The sequence below is a fragment of the Diceros bicornis genome, chromosome 14 (assembly GCF_020826845.1).
Source record: "Diceros bicornis minor isolate mBicDic1 chromosome 14, mDicBic1.mat.cur, whole genome shotgun sequence".
Taxonomy (NCBI): Eukaryota; Metazoa; Chordata; class Mammalia; order Perissodactyla; family Rhinocerotidae; genus Diceros; species Diceros bicornis.
The window spans coordinates 22,171,334-22,185,314 of NC_080753.1; the positions used below are offsets into that span (position 1 = coordinate 22,171,334).

The 13,981-nt window shown below is 39.4% G+C and overlaps 1 protein-coding gene across 5 annotated transcripts in view; it reads right to left on the reverse strand.

The window, feature by feature from the left end:
- Positions 1-52: 52 nt before the first annotated feature.
- Positions 53-13,981, reverse strand: part of POLH (DNA polymerase eta) — a 32,505-nt gene continuing 18,576 nt past the window's right edge. For all 5 annotated transcript variants that reach the window (XM_058554268.1, XM_058554264.1, XM_058554267.1 and 2 more), the window contains 6 exons: positions 12,926-13,029; positions 11,289-11,408; positions 10,567-10,690; positions 9,956-10,021; positions 6,712-6,881; positions 53-4,692 (listed from right to left, as the gene is read on the reverse strand). In XM_058554268.1, coding sequence (XP_058410251.1) covers positions 3,798-4,692; positions 6,712-6,881; positions 9,956-10,021; positions 10,567-10,690; positions 11,289-11,408; positions 12,926-13,029 — 1,479 coding nt within the window. In that variant the 3' untranslated portion in view covers positions 53-3,797. The remainder of the gene's footprint in view (positions 4,693-6,711; positions 6,882-9,955; positions 10,022-10,566; positions 10,691-11,288; positions 11,409-12,925; positions 13,030-13,981) is intronic.

The following is a 13,981-nucleotide window of genomic DNA, read 5'->3' on the forward strand; positions in this document are numbered from 1 at the left end:
CAGGCTCAGCTTCCAGAGCTAGACTTCTCTCCAGGATTAGAGACAAGTGAAACCCTAACACTGCTGAGCCCTGAATGGGGAAAGAACCTGTCTGGTATCTCATTCGCCATTCTTCCTTTCCTCTCCCAACATGCAATCAGTGTCCCAGTATTGTGACCAAGTATTCTGGCCTGTTTTGCATAGTTCTTTGAGTGACCAGAATAGCAAATGAAACTGCTGCCTTTTCAGCTGAGATGGGTAACCACCCTGTACTTGAGGAGTGGACACTTGCTAATGGTCACAATAGTAAGGAGCCCCCTACTGTGCCCTGTTGGAAATTTATAGAGATTAGCATGCCAGCTACTTAATGAAGAGTAGAATTTAGAGATATGGTAATCTGGTCCTCACGCTTCTCCTAGCAATGCAAAATAGCCTGAAGTGAGGTTTATATAGCCTAAACTGGCTTCTTGGAGCTCTGAGGGCTGCCTAGCCAAACCTTAGTCCTTTCTTCCTGTACCTATCACATTTTATGGGTAGAGAAATATGGCCTAAGGTTAAAGTCAACTGGAAAAGTAGGGTCTGCATTTTGAGTACTGATCTTTGCAAAAGAAATTTAATGATAAACATGGCCTAATCTCCCATGGGGCATTCCAAGGTATTAAAGTGATAGCTTCCCTATCACTCAAGCTCAGCTGCTTTTTGAAATATCACTGGTTTAACTTGCTACTAAGAAGCCTGGGGTTGAAGAACTTCTTCCTGTGTTGGGAACTAAGAGCTATTTACTTCCTTCTGTACAGTTGCTGATAAACAGTTTTGAGGAAAGGTTATATTCAGCAAAAAGGTACTGTAGCTTTCACCCAACACTGACCTTTGCATGTCTGTCTGCTGTCCCCTCCACAGGCTTATTGCCAGTGTGCTGGGGCAGGGTTGGCATTGCCAAGAAAACAGAAGGTGTGCTGCTGGTATTGTCTTATTGATTACCCACTAGTTCCCCACCCCCTGCCCCCACTACCCATCTTGGCCTCTAGAAGTCCAATGAAGTCCGTATTACTTTTCAGTATGACTCCTTCCAGTCAACCAAGGTGTTAAAAATTTGTTCAGCTTGATCTGTACAGCGCCCAAAGGAGATGATTGCTTCATCTCAGGCTTTTTTTTTTTCTTTTTTAACTTTTCTCTGGATTAAGTAAGGAAATTTGGAAAATTATCTCTGTACTTAATGAGACATCTCTAGGAACTAGTGACTCACTTTGCTACATTAATGGAATATTTAGGAGGATAAAAACATATAAGGCAGGCTCCCCCCCCCCCCAGTAGTATGTACATTTTTATTTTTCCAGTTCTGGTAATCATCTAAAATTTTTCACTATGTATGTTTCATCCAGTGAATATCAAATACTTATTATGTGCAAGGTACTGTGCAGAATTCTTGCCTTCAAGAAACTACAAATCTAGTAGGGAAAGGGCCATGTACACAGCGAATACTCTTTTTTTTCTTTTTTTGGTGAGGAAGATCAGCCGTGAGCTAACATCCGTGCCAGTCTTCCTCTATTTTGTATATGGAACAATGCCACAGCACAGCTTGATGAGCAGTGCCTAGGTCCACACCTGGGATCCGAACCCACGAACCCTGGGCAGCCGAAGCAGAGGACGCAAACTTAACCACTACGCCACTGTGGCGGCCTGTGAATACTGTCTTTTATTAGATATTTAACTGCCACCAAAGTGGAAAATGTTTTTGGAGGAAGAAATAATTTCCTGCTAGACCCAGTGGTTTTCAAACATTCCCCCCTTCTTCAAACTAAATACAGACCCCCAATTTACAAATAAGCTTCAAAAGCAGTTGGTTTGTTTCTGTGTATGGGAGGGGGGATATGTACACAATTCTCCGTACCCACTTTCCCCACCACCACCGCCTAGCTCAGTTCATCTTCACTTGGGTTCTCTGTGTAATTCAAGGTATCCCATATCAGAAAAGCCCAAAAAAGACACTGACTTTCCACAAATAAGAATGAAGATTAAGAACATAGTACTATAAACATGGACAAGTACAATAAGCTCCAATAATTAATTTAAAACCCTAAGCAAACTATTCATACTTCAGTAGGGAAGAGATGAACATGCCAGTGACCCTGAAGGCCCAAGCACTTACCTCTTAAATTTGTATTTCAGCATTTAAGGAAATGTCATTGCCCTCTACAAACCTGGCCAGCCATTGGTATCTTATATATCAGTATTTCTCAAACTTTAAGATACACCCTGGGGAATCTTGTTAATACAGATTCTGACTCAGTAGGGGTGGGGGTGAGGCTGAGACTATTTCTAACAAGTTCCCTGCTGACACTGATGCTGCTGCTCCTCAAAACCACACTGAGTAGCAAGGTTCTAGAGATGCTCTAGTTCTGATCATGACTTTTCCAATCTAAACAGAGTTCCTGAACTGGTCCAGTAACAACATCATTCTACATTAGAACAAAATGCAAGAGGCAGAAGGGCTAGTGACTAAAATTGTGGCTATAATAGCGTTTACTTGTATGAAATTCAGTATTGAGTAGCTTGTTAAAAGAAACAGCAGGCCCAAGGTGTAGTCACTTGTACCCAGGACAGCAAAGCAAGACTTAATTGCAGTTTCATTCCCTCCCAGGAATGTGACCTTAAACTGATAAGTCCAGAAATTCCTGAAAACGTTAGTGAGGTAATCTGCCTGATAAGACCCTGCCACCCTTTCCCCAAAGAAAGGTGACTGGTGACCTTGCCTGAAACAATCCTTTTCTTTTGCTAATAACTTTCTTGTCCCATCCAGTTTCTGCCTATAAATATCTTGCATTTTGTACAACTCATCTGAGCACCTTTCTGTTTACTAGATGGGATGCTGCCGATTCATGAATCGTTGAATAAAACCAATTAGATCTTTTAAGTTTACTCGTTGAATTTTTGTTCACTAACAAGCTTCTGTAGGGCCGGCCCCGTGGCTTAGCGGTTAAGTGCATGCACTCCGCTACTGGCGGCCCGGGGTTTGGATCCCAGGCACACACCGACGCACCGCTTCTCCAGCCATGCTGAGGCCACGTCCCACATACAGCAACTAGAAGGATGTGCAACTATGACATACAACTATCTACTGGGGCTTTGGGGGGGTGGGGAAGGAGGATTGGCAATAGATGTTAGCTCAGAGCTGGTCTTCCTCAGCAAAAAAAAAAAAAAAAAGCTTCTGTATACAGAGCCCTGCCCTAAACTAATTATCACTTTAGGGTTTCAAGTCTTCACCTCACATTCTCAAACCTCACATTTTGGTCGAGGTGTTATCTGAACTGCCCCGTCACAGAGCTAGGGGAAAAATTTTTTTTAAAACATTTTTTTACTCAGTTCCTTTTCTGTGCCAACTTTAAGCTACCTACTTTAAATACATCATTCTTAATCTTCAATAATCCATAAGGTATTTCAATTTTGCAGATGGGGAAAAGTGAGGAAAGTGACTTGCTCAAGGCCATATTCCACGAGGCAGAGCCAGGTTTGGAATCACATCTCTTAGGCTTCAAGGCCCACACATTTTTTACTATATGACGCTGCCTTCTTAAACTCCAACAATTAAAAACTCAAAGCAGTTATATCTCTGGAAGATAAATTTGTACATCTCTATCAGCAATGGGATTAGAATCCATGCCTGTGAAGAGATGGGAGCCTTAACTCAGCATCTAGCTGGATTACTTTTCGTATTAAAAACTTCATAAAGTTACGAATTTCATTGAGAAGTGAACATATTTCCATCTCCTAGGTTACAGATAAAATATTAAAACCCTACAGCAAGCCTAAGGGCAATACTAGTGTGTTAATGGCTTAAAAAATGATTCCAATGTCTGCATGCCCTCAGGCCTAGGGCGTTTACTACTGGAAGCCAAAGGGCTCTTGGGATTTCTTTTGCTTTGAGGAGAACTGGCAAGAACAACCTGGGGGTTTGAGGAGTAGGGCTGCAAAAAGGATTTCTGCAACTCCAATGCAAAATGATAGTCCGTGTGTTCTGGCATCTCCCATACAGGTACCAGAGAGCCACACTTCTCACAGGGCATTTGGTCCTCAGCAGCCAGGAGACTTGGGGTGGTAGTTGCCTTCTGTGCTCCCTCCAGAGCACACTTGGAAGTTAAAGAAGCAAGCCTGCTTGGGCTGTTCTGGGTCAAATCCATCTCTGCAGGAGTTGCTCTAGAGGATCCTAGCTTCAACACCTCTTCACAGACAGGGGCACAATCAGGATATTCTGTTGCAAAATCGTTTGGTAACTCTTGAGGGCTGGATCGTGGATTTTGTGGAGGGAAGAAAACTGAAGTATTATTAAGCTGGGTCTGCTTTAGAAGTAGACTTTTCTGCTTAAAGAAGAGCTCAGTTCCTGTAGCGTGACTGGTTTGGAAAGGTAATGAAGGCTTGGATGGTGAATTGCTCATGGGGGCCTGGGCAGTGGCAGTAAGAGATGAAAGTGAAGTTTCTTTGACTTTCTGTTTTTCTGCAGCTTTTTGGAAGAATGATTCCAGAGAAGTGGTTGCTTTCTTAGTGGCTGTCACTGCTGGGCCACTTCCTTGAGTCTTAGCTTCTGAACTAGTAATTGGCACCTTTGGCATTGAACATGGGTCACTGCTCAGGAAAGTGGTGATGTCTGTGCAAGATGAAGGAGTAAAGGCAGAGAATTTGGTAGCACAGAGGAAAAGCATTGTGAGGGGAGGGGACCTGTATAGAAAGTAAAGGAACAGGATTAGCACCAGGTACAGATTCAACTTGTATTTACATTTGACTGGGATTCTGGTTCTTCTGCAAGAGGAAATTATTACTGCACTGGTTCTCAGACTTTAGGGTATATCAGATTAATACAGATCCAATAGACCTGGGATGGGCAGAGAATCTGCCTTTCTAACAAGTTCCTAGGGAATGCTGATACTGCTGGTCTACGATCACACCTTGAGAACCACTGACTCAGTGAGCACCTAGTAAGTCAGACATGTAATAAGTCAGATCCCCTGATAGCTAGGTATTATTATTTTCATAAGATACTGCTGAAGAACTGCTGTAATTCAGGTTGGTGCAAGAAATTTTATTCAGGGCAACTTTAGAATATTTAGACTGGAAAGACTTGAAAAATCCTATTACCCATTCTCCGGTTTTTAAAGAGGGTACCACCTAACCCTAACTCTGACAGACTTTCAGCTCTGGAATTTCTAGACAATGAAATTCCACAACTGCTTTTGGATAGCTATCCTAGTCTCAAAAACATTTCAAGAAATTCCTGCCATAAAGTTCCTCATTATGTCTAATTACCTAAATAAATTTTCACATAAGTTGAATTTCAGAAAATGAAATGTGCTTTTATATACAGATTAGTCCCTCGATGAGGTAAAAAGTAAATGCCATTTTAAAATTATTATGACAGTATCTCACGATCCTCAGTTTCATGCTTTGGGACAGTCTTATAAAATCAGATAATTTTGATGCTTCCCCGTCAATAAGTTTCACCCTCTTGGTGAGTAGAGTTTGTTATAGTCTGTCAATTTTTAAGGTTTCATATAAACATAGTATCACAATTATCATTTGGTTCAGTAAAAAACTGTTCAATATTTGAAAATAAACAAATATACCAGGAAGTAAAAGTTAAATAAATTATTCTAAGTAAAGAATAAAGACTCCAACTTTAGAGGCCCCATCATATTGTAGGTCTGTACATATAATAGTAGTGCCCACATATTTAGATAAGCAATAACTTAGGTGGTTAACTGAACTTTTATTTTTATAATCTTCAATATAGATCTATAAGTAAACCACCAATTTATCTTTCTCACATAATTATATTTCCATTGTGAATTTGGAGTCCTTTTTTCAGTGCAACAGGCTATGTTAAGTAAAAAATTAAAGGATTTCAATACTGAAAATCCTTAATATCTGGACAGTAAGTGAACACACTCCAATCATATATTTGGTTATTTTTCATGACCACCTGAAGTGAAGTTTATTAATATGACATTTGGTGTTATACCAGTGGAGCTTGCAACTGAGTTGGGATGTTAGATAGAGATTATCAGTGAATGTAGGTACTTTCATTATCAAGGAAGATGCTTTTAAGATAGAACAATCAAGTAGTTGACAGAGAAGTTCCTATGTGTATTCTTGAAATGAGTTCTGTACTTCCAAGTGCAGTTGGTCATTCCCCTAACTATGGCAAATGGATACAGGCAGGGATAGTATTGGTTCACCCTGCCTCTCAAACCTACCAGTGGGAACTGGAATGCACCAAATGCAGCCAAAGAAGTTGCAGCTGCGAGGCCGGCCCCGTGGCGTAGCAGTTAAGTGCGTGCGCTCCGCTGCTGGCAGCCCGGGTTCGGATCCCGGGCGTGCACCGACGCACCGCTTGTCAGGCCGTGCTCTGGCGGCATCCCATATAAAGTAGAGGAAGATGGGCACAGATGTTAGCCCAGGGCCAGTCTTCCTCAGCAAAAAGAGGAGGATTGGCATGGATGTTAGCTCAGGGCTGATCTTCCTCACAAAAAAAAAAAAACAAAACTGCAGCTGAGCTGCCTTGTTTCTAGTGTTTCTACTATGTTCTTTCCCCTTAGTGCATGACCATTCCCCTCTGTAATAGTTCCTGCTAGCCAGAGTCACAAAGAACCTACTCAGCTGGAAAGTTTATATGCCCACTTGTTTTAGATCAAGAACAGAGTATAAATCTCATCTGAGAAGACAAGCTAGAAAGAAACTCACCATTCAGTTTGGATTCCTGAAGTATTACAGTTCCTGATGACAGCAAATGCGTCATGGCTCATCTTGTGAGCATCATAGTGGGTAAGGGCACAGCAGCGGCGCAGGCTGCTGTAACGTCTATCTCCTTGTACACGAAGGCTGACAACCAGCTGGGTGGCCACCCTGTCATTCTGTGGGTATAAAAGGATTGAGACTAGAACTAAAGTTACCATGAGCATCTGGATTCTATATACTGAACTGCATAAGAGGAAATTAAACGAATCAGGGTGACAGAATGGTTTGGAAATACTCAAGTTTAATTTAAAATTTAAAAAAAATTTTGTGCTATTTCCAGGTATAAGAAGTAATTGGAGAAGACATAATAATTTGGATGATAGAATATTAGAATATCTAGGATATTTTGACAGGTGATGGGAACAGGACAGAATAAATGAAAATGGACTCCTGAATGTTTTTTCTAGTGTCCATGCAGGATGATTATAACAAATACCTACAGTACTATATTCTATTTTGTGACTGAAGGAAGGGTTCATGTAAGTAATTGTCTGAAAGGAAGTTCCAAGCTAGAATGTCAAGATTAAGTAGTGGATCTATACTTTAATCTATCCTGATGCTCTTATGCTTAATAAGAGCAAAAGTTTCTACTAACACCTCCTTCTTACAGCCCATCTATAGACGATACAGTGTAGTGAGCCTGCCTCCAGAGAACAAGATCGTCGATTCACTTTTCAGTGAAGTGTAAGCATCTAAATACTATTGATGTAAAGAAAACTAAGAAATAAAGGTCAAGAGGCTAAAATATAAAAAGCTGAAAAGTCTACATAGGGATCCCCTCTAAATCAAAAGATGCTAGTGAGAAGAAATACGCTTAAGGCAAACAAGCCAAGAGCAGCAACTATTTTTTTGGGTAAAAATATATTTTGTATTTTTGTACATTTTGTAGGTACAATTCATATAGATTTGTATATCTTGAGAGAATACAAATTGGCAATTACAAATGAGTCCTTGTTAACTAAAACCATTCAACTATAAGTAAATGCCTACTATGTATCAGACACTGTCTGGAGATATAGGAGAGAACAAAATAAAGTCCAGGCCCTCATGGATCTTACCTTGTAGTAGGGTCTACAGATAATAAACAAGTAGGCATGTAATAGAAATGACTACAAACTGCTATGGAAAGAAGTAGAGTAAGGCAGAGAGTGATGGAGGCTGCTGATGTGATTGGGTAATTGAGGAAGGCCTCTTGGAGAAGGTGAAATTTGAGCAGAGACCTGAATAAAGTGAAGGAACAAATTTTAAGAATATATGAGCAAAGATTCTCCAGACTTAAGGAACAGCAAGTACAAAGTGCAAAGGTGGGAGCTTACTTGGTGTGTTAAATAAAAGGGAAGGAGGCCAGTGGAGTGGAGGCTGGAGCAGAGTGAGTAAGGGGAGAGGATAGGAGATGAGGTCAGAGAAGTAGCCAGACACCAAATCATATTGGTTATAGAATAAGAGAAAAGAAATCCACACATGACTTAGTGTGAAGGGAAGCCACCAGAATATTTTAAACAGTGAAGTGACTGGATCTTCTATGTCACAATTCTTTTTGGCAGCTTAAAGATTGATTCATTTTCAGGATCCCTATGGATACAAAGTGGGAAGAAAAGCCCAGGGGCTTATTATAGAGAGAGGAGAACGGAGTGACACCTAGTGGACAAAGTCAGTAGGCCCATAACACAACTGGGATCATATCCCTCTTTATGTTGTCTACCAAAGAACATTCACCACCAATTCAGCTAAAAAGGGACAAACCGGTGGTTTTGGATGATTCATGATAGGGTACAGTTGACTTGTAGGATTCCCAGATGTTTCAACAGGAGAGGACACAGCAAACACATCAAACAATACCATCAGGAAAGTGAAAAGAAAACCCACAGAATGGGAGGAAATATTTGCAAATTATATATCTGACAAAGGACTTATACTCAGAATATATAAAGAACTCTTAAAACTCAATAATAAAGAAACAATAACCCATTTCAAAAATGGGCAAAGGATCTCGACAGACATTTCTCCAAAGAAGGTAAGAAAATGGCCAATAAGCACCTGAAAACCACAGTGAGATACCACTTCACACCCACTAGTATGGCTAAAATAAAAAAAGAAATAACAAAGATATAGAGAAGTTAGAACTCGCTTATATTTCTTAGAATGTAAAATAGTGCAGCAATAGTCTGGCAGTTCCTCAAAATGCTAAACTTAGAGTTACCATGTAACCCAGCAATTCTACTCTTAGGTATATACCCAAGAGAAATGAAAACATATGTCTACACAAAAATTTGAACATGAATGTTCATAGCAACATTATTCATAACAGCCGAAAAGTGGAAACAACTCAAATATCCATTCACTGATGAATGGATCAACAATATGTGGTGTATCCATACAACAGAATATTAGTCATAAAAAGGAATAAAGTACTGATACATGCTACAATATGGGTGAATCTTGAAAATATGTTATCTGAAAGATTTCCAGCCAGTAACAAAAGGCCACATATTATATTATTCCATTTATATGAAATGTCCAGAATAGTAAATCTATAGAGACACAAAGCAAAAGCAAACTAGTGGTTGCCTAGGGCTGGGGGAGTAACTGCTAATGGGTATAGGATTCTTTGTGTGTGTGATGAAAATGTTCTTAAATTGACTGGAATAGTTGAACAACTCTGGAATATACTAAAACTACTGAACTGTATAGCATAAAGGGTCAGTTTTATGGTATATAAAATATATGTCTAATAAAGTTGTTTGGGAAAAAAAGGAGAGGATAAAGAAACTAATCATCAGATGTCAAAATTTTGGTGTAATATTCTGTCTCTAAAACTGCCAGTACTTCTTCGTCAGATGGACTATGTTTAGGTCCAATAATTTACAGTCCACTTCCTAACTGTCCTACTTAATGGCTCAGTACTCTGATGAAGAACCACTGTATATTCAGGGTTGCAGCAGGAGTTAGGTAAGAAATCTACAAAAAAGTAGAGGCAAATGGTAATGAGGGAGACAGGGGTAGTGAGGTCTTATGTTCAAAGATCCAGGCTTTCAAAGATCATGTTGAGTTTTATGGAAAAAGATAAACGATTTCTTAAAATTTCCTAGGCTGGTGTCTTTTTGTATCTTTGTTTCTACTTCATAAGGTAAGAAGCAACTGGTATTTAAATCCCAAAGCTCATCCCAGGAAAAAAGAAAGAAAATCTTACATCATTTTGGTCCTTGGTTAGTCTCTCCTCTAGTTCCTGGGCTAATTGCAAAAGCCACCATTGTACCTAAAAAAGTATTGAGATTTTAATCTTTCACTTAAAAACTCTAGGTTTATCATAGAACTAGATGGTGGATTTGTTCAGTTCTCGCCCAAATGGAAGTGTGCAAAAAAGGCTCCCCCATAACCAAGGGATCCCCAGATCATAGAAGTCTTCAGTACTCTGACCTGCCCTAGCTCAAGACTTTTATTTTCTTTTCCTGCTGGCATGCCATCAGGTGAACTTCAGGCATGTTCCAGCTCTGAGAAAAAAGAAAAGACATAAACTCGAGGTACAATATCCTAGGCCTTCCAAGTTTCCACCTACCAAAAAATGAGTAATTTCATTTCGAACTTCAATCAGTTCCATTTTATTTCTTTTTTAGGTGAAAAAAAGGAAAAAATAATAAATCACAAGTTTAGTCAATCTTCAACACAAAAAAAGGACTTCTATTCCCTTCATACTTTACAGCATAAAGGTCCCATCTAACTTATTAAACCTTCCACAGCTACCAAAACCTACCCCCTAACCCCCTTAAAAAAGGCAATATTCTGTCAAGAATGCCTGCCTACCTGTTCCGGGGTTGTCAGAGCCGTTTTTGCTGGGAAGTTCTTGCAGCAGCCAATGGTTTTGGGTATTTGCCTGGGTTTAACTGGATCATGTTCAATCCCACGGCACATGGCATATAGCCAAGAACTAATAAAACCAGCAAAAAAGTTTAAGGTGAAAGCAAATGATTATTGTTGTTAAAACAAAACAAAATACCTATATTATACTACCCTTTTATCCCTTTCATGAAAAAGAAAGAATTTGTCCAAAATTAAGTATACCTCACCTCTGACAGAATCCCTGCCCTTCCCCATGAATTCCAGTGCAATATATTGCCAAGGAGAGGGACACCAGTTATGCTTTCCAAAGCCAAGTCATCAGCTGTATTTTTGGAAAAGTGCCAAGCAAGCCATTGATTCATATCCTCAAGTTTTTTGGTACTTACTAAGCCTAAATACAAGGATTTTAAGGGAATATCAGCATCTTAGTACACACAAATGTTGTATATATCCAAGCTTCAAAGTAACAGTTCCTATCCATCAACCTATTTAGGTACATGAGAAAACTACTCCAGACTGATAGGCCATAGTGATCTAATATTTTAAAGCAAAAAGACCAATGAAATTACCTTGAAGAACAAACATTAACCTAAAGATAGGTCTAGATTTTACTAGATGCTTTTGTCTATATTTGAATTTAGCATCTCCATAAAGGTTATGATTTAAAAGTATTAGGAATCACTTACCCATTCTTTTCCCCAAAATGACTCTGGAGCTGGGATTCAGTGAACTGGGTCAGTTCACCCATGTATTCTATCCCCAGTATTCCAATGACAGAGGCCCCTAGCTTTCCTCCAAGATTACGGCTAACAAAAAAGACAAAGAATTTATAGGTCACATCATAAATATCTCGTTAGCAGCAGACATAAGGTATTTTGCTCGTGTAAGTAGGTTCAAAAAAAAAAATGAGGGCCGGCCCCGTGGCTTGGCGGTCGAGTGTGTGCGCTCCACTGCTGGCGGCCTGGGTTGGGATCCTGGGTGCACACCGATGCACCGCTTGTCCGGCCATGCTGAGGTGGCATCCCATGTACAGCAACTAGAAGGATGTGCAACTATGACATACAACTATCTACTGGGGCTTTGGGGAGAAAAAGGGAAAAAAAAATGGAGGAGGATTGGCAATAGATGTTAGCTCAGGGCCAGTCTTCCTCAGCAAAAAGAGGAGGATTGGCATGGATGTTAGCTCAGGGCTGATCTTCCTCACACACACAAAAAAGAGAGAGCACATATTGGTCCTGTAGACCATTAATTTTCTAGCTTAAGACTAGATGATTCTGAGAATTCTGATACTCTGGGAGTTAAGACACGGGAAGAAGATTAACAATAGCATAAACAAAAGGTTAAAGTCATTAGTTATCAAGTCAACTGTATATAAAACTTTCAATTATATAGGATCTACTGTCCCATTTAGGGATTAAAATTCCAATCCCAAAACAAATCCCTTTCATGGCTAAAACCTTTTATATTTAAGAATGTAGTCAAAATTATTCAGCTTGGCCTTTTAGGCTTCCTATAATCTGTCCTCAACTTATCTTTTCAGTCCTATAAGATCACTTATCACTTTCTCAATATGGTCCAGCTAAACTAGTTTATGTCCCAGTTCACTGAAAATATCTTATACTTTCCCCCTTTGTGTTCAAAACATTCTCCTAATCAATATTGCTCTTCTATTCTCATCTGACTCTCCAAATTTTGCCAAATCTCAAAACAAAATCCCATGCCTTTTTCATAAATCCTTCTCAGATTACTCTTCTCCTCTGTGAGTTTGGTAACTATCTATACAATTCATTTAGCAGCAATTACTCGTGTACAGTCTTGTGATAGCACTTTGACTGTTGCTTTGAACTGTTATATTTTGTCCCTTCAACAATATTATAAGCCTTTGTCAAGGACACACAGTTGGTAGGCACAACCTAGTTATTCATTTTATTTGGCTTCTTTTCTCATGCCTGGTTTGGAGCAATTCAGTAGCCCTGAACACCTTGATGTGATATTAGAAGAAAGAAAAGAAGGAAAATTCCTATTTATTTTGTTATTTAGTAATAGACTTGAATAAAAAGCCTAGAGAGAAGTTAAACTTATAGCTAAAAATCAGTTCATTTTTTAAAATTTAGGATTAAGTGTCTTCCACAGGTAATCCAGAATTGAAGGTTCATTAAGAAAAAAGTCTAAGTGTGTTTTTCAAAACTTTCTGTGTTATTTCCCTCCTACCTCCCTGGTACCCATTTTCCCTGGCTCCAATCTTTATAAGGAACAGAAGAAACTACAGAGAGTGCCTTCACAAGTGTGTGAGTGAAATTTAAGGTGCTCCCTGAATACTTACACTTTGCTAATAGGCATTTGGCTGAAGAGCTGTGGGACTGACCCATGTGGGATCAGGGTCTGGTGGTTGGGCTTGTTTAGTCCACAGCCTAGTTTTGCCAGGACCTGGAACATGGAAAGTATAAAACCTGATTATTGTCAACGCCACCCACACACAGAGTTGGTGAATATGAACACACACATACAGGCACAGCTTAAGGGCTGTAACTAATGGTTTCCACATTAAAAACAAAAACAAAACCAGAAACTCAAGACATCTCTAAACCGTGGTGTGCCACAACATCCTCAGTGGAAAACATGACCCACTATCATTATCCTCATTGTTCTTTTCACATCTTCCATTCTCGGTTTTCCTTTAGTAGTTTTTTCTGCCCCCATCTATTCCTTGAGGTTCTCCCACTTCAAGAGGGTAAATGAAGAGAAGCTGCAGAAGAAACTTAAGATGGTAAAACAAGTTTGTTTTACCCTACACCATTTATTTACACTTCTTGATTAATGGTTAGTCCATTTTGAGTCTCAGATTTAATATAGATTACCATAATTTAGTATCTGGTTCAATAGAAATTAGGCTCAAAATCATTCTCCAATAGCAAAAATCTTCTTATACTATAAACAAGACTTCAAATTGAAAAAAATTAAATCCTTGAGAACTCTTTTCAAAGAATAAGGTACTTTAGTGGTATCATTTCACAAATTATAATTGGTAGTAAAAGTATAAAATCAATCTTTAAATTCATTGGAGAGATTCTCTGGAAATTCTACTGGGCATCATTTAGTCTGGTTTAAATTACTACATGGGGACTTTGGTTTCCCCTCCCTCCACCCAACCAGAAAAAAACCCACAAAGCTCTGCCAGGTAGTTTGGCAACTTTCCTCCTATTGGAGGAAGGGGGAGAAGGTAGTAACCAAGGATAATGAGCCACTGCCCAATGATTGAGCCTAGACTGAAGGGGATGAAGATCCCAGGCCCTCACTGCACTTGAATCAGAAAACCAGTTATTCTGCTCCTGGATTATTGAGAATTGTCTGTATTCCCTAAGTGAAAAAAGTGATCCAA